General features: G+C 39.6%; 1 protein-coding gene across 5 annotated transcripts; it reads left to right on the forward strand.

The window, feature by feature from the left end:
* Window positions 1-215: 215 nt before the first annotated feature.
* On the forward strand, window positions 216-16,607 carry LOC112249300 (brain-derived neurotrophic factor). 5 transcript variants are annotated; one of them, XM_042321127.1, is made up of 2 exons: window positions 216-438; window positions 15,730-16,607. In XM_042321127.1, the coding sequence occupies exon 2, from the start codon at window positions 15,751-15,753 to the stop codon at window positions 16,558-16,560; it is 810 nt and encodes a 269-aa protein (XP_042177061.1). In that variant the 5' UTR covers window positions 216-438; window positions 15,730-15,750; the 3' UTR covers window positions 16,561-16,607. The 5 variants fall into 5 exon arrangements, with proteins under 5 accessions (XP_042177061.1, XP_042177060.1, XP_042177062.1 ...); XM_042321126.1 differs by lacking the exon at window positions 216-438 and adding an exon at window positions 501-1,150; XM_042321128.1 differs by lacking the exon at window positions 216-438 and adding an exon at window positions 1,735-2,230.
* Window positions 16,608-17,339: the final 732 nt, after the last annotated feature.

Raw genomic sequence — 17,339 nt, forward strand, 5'->3', positions numbered from 1 at the left:
CATGAGCGAAGAATTATTAATACCATTCTGTTTCACTTATTTTACAACTCCCTAGATAGTTCGAATCCTGGTTCAAAGTTGGGCAAATATCTCCTATTACTCATGTTACTTACCAGTACATTTGTAGCGCATATAGAAGTGTCACAGGTGTGACGAATACCCCAAGCATAGCGCTTCGTCACTGCATAACAATTAGATGGCTCAGTGTTCGCGGTGCAACTGATGGAATTTTACTGAAAACAGATATCGCGTTTGAACTTGGAATTAATGGTTGTAAACTGAAACATTTAGGATTTAAACCATTGAGGTGTAGGCTACAACAAAATACCTAAACATATCTAGAAGTTTAGGGCATAGCTTAGGCTACTTGAAGACGTGGATTCACTTCAGATTTGTCTAGGCATTTGAAAACGAAGCAAATAACAGTAGATTGCAAATGTAAGTATATGAGTCTGGCTCTGTTTCGTCCTCAACGCTAGTTTATTTTTTTTTAGCAGCAACAAGTTCTCAAAGAACATCATCTCACTAGCGAGAGGGACGATAAAAGATTGAGAATTGTTTGTCTTATCGGGTATCATCCCACCTCTGATTGAAAAAAATCTAAATGTTAAAAGTTGTGCCGGCTTTGCGTAATATTGCCTGAGTGGTAACAATAGACAGGCAGCAAAAGCTATAACCTAGGCTACTTCGTGCATATGTCTTATATTGTACAACTGTTAGGGGGGCTGAACATTATTGTGCAAACATAGCCTAATTTAAATAATTGAGATTGTATTCATTGAGTGGTCAGTTAGGGTCCCTCATAAACTTGACTGCCTTCGCTTATTTCAATCACGCAAGATCTCTAATGGCGTTGTCCGGGGGAGGGTATTGCGTATATCTGTCTTTCTATCTATACAGGCTTTTGTGAAAATCGCGGCTGGTTGTTGTTTGTCCTGACTGTAGAGCCACCAAGGTGTTACAGACTATAAGCACGCGGAGATTGCAAAGGGTTATTAGATTGATAAGTCACCGAAGTGGTGGGCGATCTACTGAGCACAGCAGAAGTTCTCATATGATGACTTCAAACAAGACACATTACCTACCAGCATCTGTTGGAGTGAGTGGATATTAAGACACTTCTATCTCCAGGACAGCGTTGAGGAAAATGGTAAGTAACATGGAAATACAATCGAAACAGGAATGGTATCCAAGAAATAGCAATGCTTGCGATTTAATCCGGGAATTAATATAGGCTGGCTGGATGATGGGATGGACTCTGTGGGCTACTTAAGAAACTCTCAACAGAGACCCATGTGTATGTTAAGAATGATGATGTTGGCAAAGCTTGCGTACAAATATTGGAAGACATTTCTAAGCTCAAGAAATGCAGGTCAATTATGTATTGGGATATGTTGTATCATCTGTGCGCGCAATGAGCGAGTGTGTATTGTATTGTATGTGTGCTGTATTGTCTTGGAGGGCTTTAAGGTTGTGTATATTGCCAACCAGGGTTTTATGGTATGTATTGAATATTTTTTTTCAAGTGTGGTGCCAATGAAAAGCAACATGTGTGTACCTGTCGTCCTGCCCTGTACATGACTTGAAGAGTGCGACAAAAACCCAGCAGGATCAGCATTGTTAGGTGTACAGCTATTTGGAGATGCTATTTGATTGAGCATTTGTGGTGACTAGAGGCTTTTGGTATAGGTGCTGCTTTTCTTAAGGTCCGGCCAACATGTGATCAAATATTAACAGGACGGGCTTGGGGAGAAAAACGTTCACGTGACAAGGCGTTGGGAAGCAGTAGAGTAAAGCAGTATCAAATGGCACTTAACAAAACTATAGATTTTTTTTGCCCCCTTAGTTACCCTCGCTGTGTTATGCTTTCAGCACGTTGGACAGAGGCACCGGAGTCGTTGCATGGACTAAAACACCAAGTGGACATCAACTCTCTTTTGCCGTTCCCTTACCAAAGCTGGGGAATTTTTTTCAACTTTTGGTAAGAGTATGCTGAGGGAGCCCTGTGATCTAAAACGGAAAATAGGAGAAATGCGCGTATCAATGAAGGGCTTGCGCTTTGAGATTGGTCTCGCCACTTAGAGCATGTGAAAGTTGAAATCTTAGAGCCGCTGTATAGGGCGTGCGTTCTTTTCAAGCTCCAGTCTTGGTATACAGCGTTAACTTTGGGAAATGCAAGTCTTGGTCTTGGAGATCTAACCACTGATAGTGGTTGTCAGCCCTTAAAAAGGTAAGAGTTCACACCATTGTGATTCATTGTTATTCATCCGCCATCCTTGTCATTATCGTCTATATTGTTTTGTGGTTTCAAATTGAACTTGGATCCTATCAAATGCACCGTCATGGTATTGTGCATTGATTTGCGTGAAATTATATCCAGCTAATTATTTTCCAATTTACGATTTTGATTTGATTTGATTGATAACAGTCAGCGTTTATGGATTTATGCAGGTGCTATTTCACCTCATTAAAGTTTCGTTTGAAGGATGTATATTTGTATACAGATTACAATATTTATCATTACTATGAGTACATGATGGAGCCTTAAATTAAACACGCAAAGCACTCGTTTAGGTTTATGTTGCAGTCATTCGGCAAACGCTCTTGTTCAGAGTGACTTACCAAGGCTATGCATGAAGGGAAGCTTAATAAAACTCGTAAACAAAACCTTTAGAATCACTCAAATATATTTTTTAAACATTTACTGCAACACAATCTAGGCTACGGGATCCTGTCTCCCAATCGAAATGGAACTTTGGAATGCGCAATTCATGAATCATTCTACCTGACACTAAGCAGAATAATGGTGCATGTCCTAAATAAAATATTAGCCTCAGCCCAGGCTACTGACTCCTTCTATTAGGGCATATCACTGATTCTATCTTCATATTAGGGCATATCTATCTATCTATCTATCTATCTATCTATCTATCTATCTATCTATCTATCTATCTATCTATCTATCTATCTATCTATCTATCTATCTATCTATATCTATCTATTTTTGTTTGTCTCTATCTATCTATATTTTCATATCAAACTATTTTATTCCCCTCTCACCCTAAGCGGCAAAAATAGCTTACTCTTATCTGTTTAACATCTTACCATCCTCCGTCATCGCGATCAAATCACTTGTGTTTTTACTACAGGCGCTTCTCGGTTTCATTCATACTGCGCTTTCACTCTAGCACTAGCATCACCTGCTACCCCTCTTTGTCCGCGCGTAAGTCTGTGTAGCCCACATTCGACCTGTCGAAGACAACTTCCACCTTTACAATAAATAGCAAAACCACAAATTACACAATGATTTAATGAAATATGAAGAACAAAACATTACCGAGAAATCCTCGCATAGAAATCAGATGAATTTCAAAGATGCAATCAGAGATATGAAATTACAAGAAAGATAGGCGTGGTCAAACTGCCTATTGACAGATGTTAGGCTATGGCTGGCTTAAGGTGGTGCGAGATAAGATGGCTTGATAAGAAATTGCCCAAAAGCAGTGGGTTTTTAAGACAGTAGAAAACCAGGCATGCAAGATTGCGTTGATCCTCAAATTGATTAGTCCGCGACCATGTTTTTGCTGACTTAACAGCCAACGGACTTTAGAAATTCGTCTTGCGTGCCAGCGAAGAAACTGTGGATATTGTTGGTATTCAATCTCTCTCTTTGTACGGCTTCAGTTCAAAGATTCTGATTTCAGGACGATGCTATTGAATGGCACACAGCTGCAAGAAAAACCCTAAGATATCATCGCCCACAAGCGCTCGCAGCCCTGTTTTAATCAAGAAGCTTCCAGTGGGGTTACATGTCAATGCATTATTGAGCCTATCCTCATTTATAGGCTACGTCTGAATTATTACAGCTTCATTGTGTTTTTAAATGACATGTTTAAGTTCAATTCTAGCTTGCTTAAGAAAACCAAATAAGGCTCTTTAAAACATAGTCCATGCGTGACTCATTATTTAATTAAATACTTAACTTAATAATTGAACGAAATGAGTATACTTATTAGGCTATTGCCTATAGGAAAGCAGGAGACCGGTTAGTTAGGATGACGCTGTGTGTTGTAACATATATCACAGCTGTAATAATAAGAACAAGAGGAATCATGTTAATATTATGAATAAAATGTTTTATATAATAGGCCTTATAATAAGATGATACTTACTAGAGCTATGCTTAACGAATCGATCGCCTAAACGTTTTCGTTTTATTTGTTGCAGTGGGTTTATGAATGGATAGACCAGCGACAATATGACAAATTGGCTGCATACAAAGCAACATGTATATTGTTATTTGTTAGATTTCTTAATTTGGTCAGGTTTTTATTTTAATCATTTTCTCAGGAATAACATATTTTCTTCAGGAAAGTCGAAGCGAGAGGAGACGTGGGTTTATGTGTAGGCGTGCGGAGGGAGGGAAGAGCGGAGGCGGGGTAGGGGGGGTCTGTGGGGTGGCACGACACACTTTGTATGTATGAAGGTTTTTTTTAGAACTTTCTGCAATGTACGTCATCGGACCAGTCCATAAATGGGGATGTGTTATCTTACTGAGAATCTCCCTCAACCCGCCCCCCTCTCCGCACTCTTAGCGCTGCAGAGTTGGGGTGGGCGTCAGTAACAAATCTGAGGATGGTAGGTTTCATTCCAAATAACATTAAATGCTATTGTGGCATCATATTTGACAGAATATGCGTGTTTCATTCTTTATAGATGACTCACAGGGGCGATGAGAGATATTTATGTTTGCGTTACTATAAAGGTGTTTAGTTTTCCGAGTCAACCTTTCATGAACTTTAAATGGTGAGGTCTATGAACATGTATAGCTATAGCCTATAGCTCTCTGAAGTATTTTATTATTTTACATGGTAGAATCTGAAGTAGGCTAACAGTTGATAACACTCCACTTTTCGTGCGTAATTGAATAGGGGATAGTTTGACATTTCCGTAACGGTAAAAAACAAAACCAACAAAAGGATAATGATTATCATAATATGAATAGGCTAATGATAATAATATTAGAATAATCGGATTATAATCAGCGGCTGCCTCGTCATGATTTTCATCATCTGCACCTCCATCCATCTAGTTATCATGTCATCATAATGAGTTATGGCGGGTTGAAACGTTTGAATCCAGCTATTTATCTATTCAACGATGCCGAGACACATCTTGGTTAGTTTAAATCATGGGAATATACGATTACAAAAGCTGATCCAACACAATATGTCGAGGTTGTTGTTTCCAAAACCAATACCTTGCTGTGCCGCTTGTCTGGTAATTGTAACCAACGAGACAAGAGTCTGACTGGCTGCTGGCATGACGCCACTGCAGGACAATTCAGTGTGTGTGTGTGTGGTGTGTTTGTGTGTGTGTGTGTGTTTGTGTGTGTGGAACAATGAGGTCCGATGAATTGTGTCTGTTCAGAAAACAGAAATTAGGCATAAGGGAATTGTCATATTTATATTTACAATCAACTAAATTCCGTTCTTACATGTAATTGATTAAAGAGGAGTGCATTGTACTGAATGTGCTCAGAAAAATAGATGTAATTGTAAAAGCATTTGTTGTGCATGCATATTGCGCATATGTGTCTGTACAGTAGCCTAATTAATATCTTTGTTCAGCATAACTTTGAGATGTCTTACGCGGTAGAGTTGGACTCAGGATACCTGCCATGAGTGTTTGAATATGGAATGGTGTGCTGAGCTCTACCTCTGGTTGGCTTTCCACACTCTTTTGATATTGACATCAAGTTGGATGCCTGTGTTATGGACAGGGGTGAGCGACTCATTTACCTTACCTATTGACATACTTAGGTGTAGTGCTCAAATAAGAGCTCCGCTTAGATCCCCCAGACATATATGTACATTTTATTTGTGTGCGTTGATGCTGCAATCAATTTGATGAAACAAAGAGTGTGTTTTTGTTTTGTTGTTGTGGTGAGAGAGAGAGGGGGGGGAGGGGAGACAAAAAGATATATGATACTTCTTGCAAATTCCCTTCAACTGAGCTTGTTATGCCTTATGCATTTTCTCATCCAGGTGTTCCCTCAGGGTTTGGACAGTATATACATAGACAGACTAGAGTTCAAACTTACCATTGGCTCTTAATAACACTATAGCCAGATATTCATGCTGTTTCATGGGAAGCAGAGAAATGGTTAATTGTACCCTGAAGTGTGAATTTTGGTATAGAGCAGCTAATTCTCAGCAGATATGCTTATGATGCCCAATTTGATGCTGCCACAGAGCCTTGTTATTCTATTGTCTGATTACTTCCAAGAGGTATCTTCTGAAGGTGTCTTAATTGAATGTTCATGTCACAATGTGGATCTTGGCATCGCTGACTTGTCAGAATTATGTCACAGTTGGCAAGAGAAGATGTGAAAAGATGTATGCCTGTGTGTAGTGTCATCAGTGTTGTTTTGGGCATCTGGTCAGTGAAGAGCAGGTATAGGGTGCCACAGTGTGTGCTTCTTGTATGAGAGAAGACTATCATGTTGTGTGAACCACACTTCAAAACGGTATTCAATATTTCTAAATGATTTGTTTATGGACTTCAGAACCATCTGTTTAAAAGTTGATGTCTGTTTTAGTTTTTAAAGGTTTAGTTCACCCAAAATACAAAATTAAGTTAAATGTTTGCTTACATTGAAAATGGTGTAAAAGCTGGAGAAAGTGTATATTCCATGCTTCAGATTTCTGGTTACTGCCACCAACCCCTAAGAGAACCTATGGGAGTGAACAGGGCTCCATCGCCATGCTCTAAATTGCATGCTCAAACCACCTCATAGTACCCTTCAAGTAGCGTAAATTTATGTGTTTATATGAAAAATCGAATTCATCATGCTGCCATTTTCTGAGTAGATAATTGTTCAATGGGTAAAATAAAGCATGAGTATGCTGTTTCTGTCCAAGGGTTGTAATGTTATGAAAGACGTGAAACAAGGAAATGTTGGTTTGCCACACCATTCATGGTAAAGCGCCCATCACTCTTGAGAACTCTTTTTGCATAGAAATGACACTTTTTGACAAAGATAATCGTAGTGGGAGATGTCCAACAGTTAACTTCAAGAATTATGTCTATTTTCTGAAAAAGGATTGGGGATTGTCTGAAATTAACTTTTATTCTGAAAGTGGCATGCTGAAAGCCGGTTTAGTTCACTGCTCAACATAACATAATGACATTATGTTAGCATGAGTGAATGTGTCTGAGTTTCAGTTTAGGGGCAGTACGTTCTGATTAGGCACCCAATGTAACCTTCATCAGACACATAGTGTACTGTAGGTGCAAGGACTGATAATTAGCACGGACACGTATATTATAGGATAGCATTGCATAGCATAGCACAGCATGGTACTCGGTATTGGCTAGCTCTTTCTGACTTTGCTTAAGCTTGACCCAACTATGCATTTTAAATTCAGTTACGATGCACTTTATTTCAGACACGCTAAACTTCATTTTTAAGTTCTACACAAAATGTTAAATAATCTCCTCAAACTCTTAGGTAACAAGTTCCCTGAACTTTCCACTACTTAGAACGCCACCTTGCATTGTGCTGTATTTGCAGATATGAGAGAGATCATGTTGTTGTTCTTCTAATGAGATGCCAAGTGATTTATTTATGAATTATCTTGTTGGAACAGCCCCCGTGCAAGCTTCTTTTTTGTTGGAGTCATGTCGCTCAGCGATTGCTGATGCAACTCTTTGTCATCCAGAGTTTGCCCTCGCCTACTGTGATCCTTCGGGGAGGGCTATATTCATCTTGGCATGTCCCCGGGTGTGTTGGAGGTGGAGTGAATCACAAAGCAGGTGTGAGCATTCAATCCCATACTGCTATATGCCAAGTAAGAACCATCCACCTCATTAACTTGTACAGAGAAGAATCACGATGGCCATATAGCAAACAGATCACAGTAAATCTTTCATTGGAGGAGGTACAAGCCACAAGGACAATGAGCTGTTTCCTTCATTTGACTGAGGTTGAGCCCAGAAACTTTTCTCTTCATAACTTGACTTCTCTAAACACCCACTGGATGGTTAAGTCAAAAGCTTTATTAATTTAAGTGAGACATTTTTTTCCCTTTCCAAGTTTATTGATTCAAGCCTTATTGAACACTGCTGGGATCTTCAGAATAACGTGTACATTTTCTTGAGTATATGCCTTTAATATTGTGAAGCCTTGTATTTAATGATAATACTTTTGCTTTCATATGATTAAGTTATGTGTTATGAGAAGTTTACAATTTTATGTTAGGGGAAAAGGGAATGGAGATAATTGGTATCATGGCAAAAAGTGTCTACCAGTAGGCTTTCCGCCTGCATAGATCCCAACAACTAGGGCATTGAATCTTCTCATTATATAGGTTGCCTGGAAGCGGCGCTGTTCAGTAGCTCTGGTTCTCAATCAGCGATCAGGCCTTCACCTCGCGCAAATCGTGGTGCTGTCTGCGGTTCTAAATGTTTAGTATGCGGGGTGTTAATAGAGGCGCTGTTCACGGTGCTGAATGTTTAGTTCGTGGGCGCGCTGACCACAACACTGACAATGGTGATGTTTTTTTCTCGCGCTGATCGCGGCGCTGTCCATGTTGCTGAATATTTGTGCGCTGGTATTATAGCACAACGAGGGATTACCACATATAAATTACCCGCGTCTGGTAAATGGCTATTTTTTTTATTGAATCTGCGGCTTCTTCAATTTAACTTACAACAATTTCAAGAGCTAGCCTATTCGAATGTCTCTTTGTCTTAACTTTGGACATTCCCTGAGATGGTTATATCTACTTGTAACCCATAGTTTTTGTTGGTATAACATACATGGCATAGCCTACCTATGGGATCTGACGATTAACCATTTCAAAGGCTTAGGAAAACGAGGTCTAGCTAGGCAGGCTTACCTTTTGCATTTATAACACATGTCCTGGTTTATACAGGAACATTTCAATGTATCTACTGCTAGTCGTAAATCTTCTGTAGACGTAATCAATCCCATACAGAATATACACTTAGTTATAACACGTTAATTACATAATTATGTAGCAGTGAATGTGTGTTTCTGTCCAATTCCACAATTGAAGTTACAGTGTTCTCTAAAGAAATGCCATATTTCTGGTAAAATGCATGGAATAAGAATCTCTTTTTGGGTAGGGTATTGGTTTTCTTATTTCCATGATTTATTTGTGATTTTGTAAAACCAGGATCTAAGTAGTAGTCATATATATATATATATATTTATATATTTTTTGATCAGATCTAATCACATCTTATCATTACACGCAATGTAGCCACATGGCACACAATCAAATGCGTTATTCTTTTTTATGTACAGTACAGCTACAAAAATATCACATCTGATGTCAGTGAAACACGGAAGAAAGATCCATGGCCAATCCCTTCTTTATCCCACTCCCATCTGTTGACCAAATGCGTATAAAAAACATGTATGAGAGCTAGGCCTGCTTTAGGACTCTGGTAACCGTGTCTGGTGGCAAGCAACCAGTCAGCCAGTGGCGAGTCACATGTTGCAACGTCATTATGTAGTAAGTTACTGTAGTTGCAAGGGATACAGGCGTCATTTCAAGCTCAAGAGGTCTCTCATCGCGTAGTGCCGTCGCGGCGCGGTTTATAGCATGCAACCCCTTCGGTTTTAAGCGATCTCCAAAGGAGCCGTGCAGCCATGGGAGTCCATTACCTCAACCATGCAATTTCCACCATCAATAATTTAATCTATTTGCTCCAAAGCTGAAGAGATATCCTGAAGCTGTCGGACAGTACAGGGAAAATATAGCTTAAGTAATTACACAGGGGGTTGTCCAAAACATCCCAGATGACACTGTCCTGTTGAATGGTCTCCTTTACGACTGGGCAATAAAAGGTATGTTTTTCTAAACTTTTTTGATCATGTTCGCTCTGCTGTGTCGATGCTCGCTCGTTTTGGAAGTGGGGAGATGTTTAAAAGTATTGTAATCAAGTTGGGGATCATGCAGGCGCACCGACTCGCAGTTTGAGAGAGGATACGTGTAACTCTATCCTCTTGTTCATTAATTTAAAAAAACGGCGTTATTATGCTGATTGAATTTCTAATAGCGACCTCGAAAGGGGTCAGTGGAGGTAATCATTTCGTTTTCTGATGTATTTAGCTGATTAATTAATGCGAAGAGTTGTACATTTAGCCGTGTTGGCCATTGCCACTGTAAGAAATAGGCGAGCAGACTACATTGCCTACCCACATAGGCTGTAGGCCTATTGTAAGCCTATTCATTTTAACCCATGAATAAAATGCATCTAAATGTTATGTTAAATAATATAGCATCGTAATTCAGATATTTTTTTTTTCAACTATCGGTAAATGGACTTTCTTTTCTTAAAAACCAGAAAGGTTTGTAAGCAAATTATTTTTTAAAGTTTGATGCACCTCATTAAGACTTTATAGGAAACAGCTATACCCTGCAAGGTTGGTCTAGCTCTCTCTTAAACCGGATAACCTCACAAGGCGAGGATGAATATACAGATTATTAAACGGATCCCTACATGGAGCAGTCGTGCAATTATCAAGGAGCGCGCGGAAAATACCACAATTATTAAGTTTTATGCGCTCTAGTTCGAGAACAACCCAGCGGTGCCGCGATACTGCTGTTTACCAAGTAAACCTTGTTAATGTTTGGTGTAGAGATTTTTTAATTTAATTCAGTCTGAGATTATTGCTGTATTTTAGTGTAGGCTAGTTTGTCTCGGGACATTGCATCAAATAGCTCTGAAAATAGGATCCAATTTGACACAAACTTGGAAAACTAACTATATATGCATTAATGACATTCCGTTAAACACGATTTTCTTTTTGTTTAGTAACCTTTTGCGTTTTCAGTCTACAAGTTTTCATGTTTTCCTTTTTGACTTTGTTATCGTGTTAAAGTAAGTAAGTGTGTGTGTGTGTGTGTGGCCTGTGTGTTTGTGTGTGTGAGAGTGTGTGTAGGCCTGTGTGTGTTCGTGAGAGAGAGCGAGAGAGGATGTGGGTTTAAGAACATTTCGTGGTCTAATACGCCATCTAGCGCAAATCTATGGAAACATCTTGACACCCGTTTTAAATTAGGACTTGGTCTAGGTCTAATGTGCTGCTGTTGCCCTTTATCTTATTTTTGTTCGTATAGACCACTTGCAATCAACTTGCAATCAACATCGTTTTAAGATACTACTGATTTATTCAAATATAAATATGTGCAGTAGACTAATAAGCTAAATTGAGCATTGTCGATGAAAGTCATTATCTTCAAGACATGCCTTTCATCACATTGCTAAATGTAATTATCCTAAGGGTTTATATAAGGGCTATTTAATGGTTGTAAAAATCCCAAAGAGAGCACAGAGTACTGGGCTTGTTGACCTATGTGGGGACACTGTCTGACAGTGTCAATAGATTAATTGACATGTAATGCAGACCTTATGTTTATTTATTAATTAAGATGGCCTACACTGGTATTAATTGGAAACTTGTAGGCTAGCAATTGGCTTGTAACTAGCAATTGTAATTTTGACAGCCAATGTACACATAAAAAAAATATTGTTAGGCTGTAATTTTGAAGCAGTTATCATTTTACCTGTGTTGCCTGGTTTGCAGTCACTTTGACAAGTTAACATGTTGCACCACTAATTAGTTGTAAGTGCAACTTATGGGATAGACATGCAGGAAATGTTGCACTTATTAGAGTACTATGTTTATCAGGAGGTGGCTTAAGTATGAAGTGGGTAACCTTTGAATATTATGATATTGTTATATATAGGCTATTGGACCTGTCTTTTGCAAACTGGCACATTAATGACACTCACTGGTTCTTTCCAGAGGAGGTGGTGGAGGACAACGCCCACAGTGTCTGTCAATGGAAAATATGCAATTAGGGCCTTCAAGATCTACTGGAACATATTCCAACAGTCTTAACATGTCTTGTTTTAAGTGGTCATTGCATTTATTTTATATCAGAGTTTGCCTGGAGGAAAAGCTACAGTAAAGGATGCTTATCCATTTGAAGATGCTATTTGCGAGTGTCAGGTGGGGAGCAGATCTCTCAAAACAGTCTTCCGCGTGGTTTCTTGGTTGCATCTGTTAGCTATTATGGGAAAAAAAGGTAATGGCCTTACATTTGTATATTGTGACTGAGTCCTCTAGTATGTTTCCAAAATATATAGTTCATATAAATGAAGCATTATCTTTTCGGTAGGTTTATTTGGAGCACATCCAAAGGTCATATTTTAATGGACTGGATAGGAAAACATGTTGATTGGTGTAGCTACAGCACAAGCTGATGTACAGGGATCATCTGGAGACTGGGTATTGTCCCCCTCGTAGTGACTTACTTGACAATGTGTTTTCAAAGTGAAGAGGTGTGATAAGAGGTGAGAGAGAGAGAGGTGTGTTAAGACAAGAATCGTGAGAAAATTACTCTTTGAAAAAGAAAGTTAGAATGTATTGCCACAGAAATTTTACCCACATGCATGACTGTGTAAGTTAAGTGTAAGTGAAATATGAAGTCATATGTGCTGAGTTTTGTACATGGTTGAAACACCATTGTGTTTGTGAATCCACTCCAGCATCTGTCAAAGGGAGATTTGTCATTATAATCCCCACCTGACACGAAGAGCAAACACTGCAAGGCACCATGCTTTCTCTAAACCCAACCGTATATCTGTGCCTGCCTCTCTCACAACAATTGAACAGGTGCTCATCTGAATGTGTCATCGTAAAGCCCTGCCACTATGTGGAAATCCGTCAACTTTTATCTATGAACGTTCTGAATGCACAAAATGCAACTGTAAAGGACTGATTTTATTTATGGAAATCTTGATTTGACGGAATATATGTTATGGCTGGATAGAGTGTGGAAGTTTGCTTGTTCTCTTCCACACCCATACTGTACATATTCAGTACATGATAATTAAATAACACTGCACTGATTACCTGGAGACAAAAAAAATCTTGACTGTAAAATCCAATTCAGAGCTGAAGATATTCTCAAATCTAATATATTAAATGAAAACATACCAGCCATGGTGAGAATCACTTTTACTTTGGTTTGAATTAGATAGGTCTCAGAGAGTACTGTTATTCTGAGCCAGTCCCACAGCAATGAAGTGATTCATCGGCTAGATTGCATTTTAACAGGATGTTGATTGAGAGCATAAGCCATATTGATTTTCCTGATGGAAACAGGAAATAGCCGAGTTAGAAATACAATTATTTGTTGTTCCCGGTGTGAGGAGGCCCAGAGGACTGGCAGGCAATTGCACACTGATGAGTGGCACTGCCCCCAAAACACCTCCCCTCCATCCTGTCCCCTATGGAGACCTGGGAGAGACGTCATCTGTGGTTGTTATGCTGCAAAATGACGCCTGCACTGACTCCCCACCCCCTGTTACTGCAATTTAGTCCCAGTGATCCATCAGGGAAGAAGGACTACTACATCTGCTGCAGCATCTTCTACATGAAGATGGACCCCAATCAGTTCATGTATCAATAAGCAGTGTGATGGGATTTCAGTCCATGTATTTGTTTTCCTAGATCATTGGGGCAGCCTAATGACTGGATTTGACAGGTCACAGGAACACTTTATAGGATGATAAAGGATTACCTCTTATGAATAATTATTTTGAAATTACAATATTGAGAAAAGTTTGGAATGATTTCCTGCTCATCTATGTTTGCTTGGCTGCATGTTTTGTCTCCAAGGTTGTCTTGTCGGTAGGAGGAAAGATGTCCCCATCCCCCTGCAAACACGTACAAACCAAGCCCTCCCATTCCTCTCCTCCTCCATCCCCTCCCTTCCCTCTAACACACACTCACACTCTGGAGAAACACGTCACTGAGCTTGGGGACTCAGCGGCTCATTAAGGAGAAGGATGTGATATTCTCAATCGAGACTGTGAGACTCCCAGCACGCCTATTTATAGATGCAATATCTCTATGGCAGTCACCGTAGCGTTGGCTAATCGCAGTCGTGGCCCCAGACGCCAATTAAGAATGAAACAAATGCTTTTTAGGTGGGGTCTGCCCCTCCCTTCTGCTAAGGTCCTTCCATCCTCCACAATGCCTGGTGGGGGAGCGGATCTGCTTGGAGCGTATTCCTGCATCAGGTCGGGACACAAGGAGGGCGGCATGCAGAGTGCAGTCAAAGCCCTGCCATGGCTATTTTTAAATGCACCCCTCTGAAGAGCAAGAGCTAGGTTTCTTATATTGTGGTTGTTTTCATATGTTTGACTCTGGGTCTGGGATGTCCGTGGATATGTTGAATTGCTGTGACTCATAGGGCATAAAGGTAAGAGATGCTATTGTGAGCTAGGGGTAAAGGATGAGGATGAGGGTGTGTTTGTATATTGATACATTTTGGCTCTGTTGGGCACTTTTGGCATTCTTTCCCTTGCAATGTCTGTTCACCAAATTTATGTGAGCAGCTGTACAGAGTATTCATCTGATAGAAGGGGTATGTGAGTGTGTCAGGATGCAAGCACATTACATCTCTTCACTTTCTAACCAGTACTTTACTGACTCTCTCAGTCTCTGCTAGCGCTACTGCTCACTCTCAGCATTCCTTTATTTAAACATCTCTATGTCCCTTAATAAATCCTGCCCCAATTTGACCTTATCAAGTTTAGCATATTAATGGTAATATTACATCAAATATTGGTTGCCTTTTACAAAATCACACAAAATAAACAGTCACTTATCTGAACCTAGTCAGAAACATTCATGTATTTAATCAATCAATTGATCAATAAGTCTCTAAATGTGTAGTGTGAAGTCAGGATAACACATGAAACGTGTTAGGCTACAATACATGACATTAGATTGGAAACATGATATATTTTGCCTGTTCTATAGCTACACTGAAAAAAGTATTCAGGCCACATTAGCATTTATGATATTGTACATGCCAACCTTGGATAACAACATCACATATAAGAAAGATAATGATGATGATAATGATGATGATTATGATGAAGACATACTGTAGTTTCATTATCAGTTTAACAAAATTGTTTAAAAAATTGTTGTTGTTTGTTGTTGTTGAAGAAGAGAAAATAATGATATATTGGGTTGCACTTCATAGTAGGATGGCCCATTAGGAGATAATTAGCAATCTAATGCTTTGACATTTAAAGCATGATGCCTAGCCACATCCACTCCCAGTCTGAAAAAACTCGGCCTCAGTTGAAAACGCTGGTGTCAGCAGCCCTTAATGTTGCTTCTGGGGCCTTTGTGGGAAATATTGTATTGGAAATATTGTAACGTTGTATGAGGAAACAGAAAAAATGGAAATCACAAGAATGTATGGTAATTACTTATACTGTTATTTGCAAGTTGGCCAAGTAGTAGTCGGCACTCATGGTGGTGTCAGACTGTATGCTTTCTTTGCAGCTGGAGGAGAAATGTGATACTCTGGTAGTAATGGGGGGAGATGGTAGGCGTGCATCATCTAATGGTGCTTAGTAATAACTGAAAGGAACACAATTAGATTGTGATCCAACCTTGAGATATTATGGAATACTGTGATAATGAGTATATTATGAACAGTATATTGTATAAGCAGACAACTCTGATAACTCAATGGAAGAAAACTGTTGATATATTATATAATACATAATATAGCTACATAAGATTATATACATATGAATTGCACTTAATTTCATCCTCTCTCCCCTCTCATCCTTCTCCCTGCTCTCTCTTTCTCTCTCTAGTTCCACCAGGTTAGAAGAGTGATGACCATCCTGTTCCTTACTATGGTTATTTCGTACTTCAGTTGCATGAGAGCTGCTCCCATGAGAGACGCCCCAGGTATAAGGGGCCACCGAACGGAAGGCTACTTGGGTGCTGCAGTGACTGCCGGCCAGGGCCACGGGACTCCACAGAGCGGGGGTGGGCCGGGCCAGCATGGGGGACTGCCCTCGCTCACAGACACATTTGAGCAGGTGATTGAGGAGCTCTTGGAGGTGGAAGGAGAAGCATCTCAGCTGGGGCCTGGAGCTGACAAGGGCCAGGGAGGAGGGGGTCCTTCCTCTGTGGTCACCACGGAGACCAAGGATGTCGACCTGTATGCATCGCGGGTGATGATCAGCAACCAAGTGCCTTTAGAGCCACCTCTGCTTTTTCTCCTGGAGGAATACAAAAACTACCTGGACGCCGCTAACATGTCCATGAGGGTACGACGGCATTCTGACCCGTCGCGGCGTGGCGAGCTGAGTGTGTGTGATAGTATTAGCCAGTGGGTGACAGCTGTGGACAAAAAGACAGCAATAGACATGTCTGGGCAGACCGTTACCGTCCTGGAAAAGGTCCCTGTCCCCAATGGCCAACTGAAGCAATACTTTTATGAGACCAAATGTAACCCTATGGGGTACACAAAGGAGGGCTGCCGTGGAATAGACAAGAGGCATTATAACTCCCAATGCAGGACAACCCAGTCCTACGTGCGAGCGCTCACCATGGATAGCAAAAAGAAGATTGGCTGGCGGTTTATAAGGATAGACACATCATGTGTATGCACATTGACCATTAAAAGAGGAAGATAGTGTATATAATGTATAGATTTTATTGAGAGTTTAAAAAAGAGAGTAAAGAGAAAAATATCTATTTGTATATATACATAACAGGGTAAATTATTCCGTCAAATGAAAATTTTATGGACTGCATGTAAAAAAGATGAAGTTTATACAGTAAAAGTGATACTACAGTCTATTTATTGAACATATTCATGACCTTGTAAACAATTAAAAAAAGATCTGATCAGTCATTTGCGCCCAGTTTAAATTACTATATCACATTCCTCAAGACATTGTGGTTTGTTTATGTTGCCAAGAATGTGAGAAAGAAGGAAAAGAGCGATGAGGATGAGGGAGAGGGTGAGGACGAGTTCCATTAAAAACACTTGCATGCTGCTTCAATTGTGAATTGAGAATTTGTCCACCTAAGAAAAAGGATATGATACCGACCAAAACATTCCGTTTACATACTCAACAGTAAGGGTTTTCCTCCTCAGTACTTTATCTGTTTACTGTTCTAAACTTCTCAAGGTAATGTTGGAATTACATACTATGTCAAGGTGCTGTTGTCAAAGCTTTGCTGTTTATTTTTTTATCCCCACCAGAGGACAAAATATAAGAATATATATATATATATATATAAAATTTATTCATTGACATATGTTTCTGGATTAATATAATTCATTTTGTATGTTGTGAAGTTGTTTGCAATATTAAATTGAAATATTTAAAGAAATAAAAATGACTATAGGCAACTGAAAAACAAAACCAATGTCAATAAAGTTTGAACCCTACATTTCTAGTTACAC

This window comes from Oncorhynchus tshawytscha, linkage group LG04 (genome assembly GCF_018296145.1).
Source record: "Oncorhynchus tshawytscha isolate Ot180627B linkage group LG04, Otsh_v2.0, whole genome shotgun sequence".
NCBI lineage: Eukaryota > Metazoa > Chordata > Actinopteri > Salmoniformes > Salmonidae > Oncorhynchus > Oncorhynchus tshawytscha.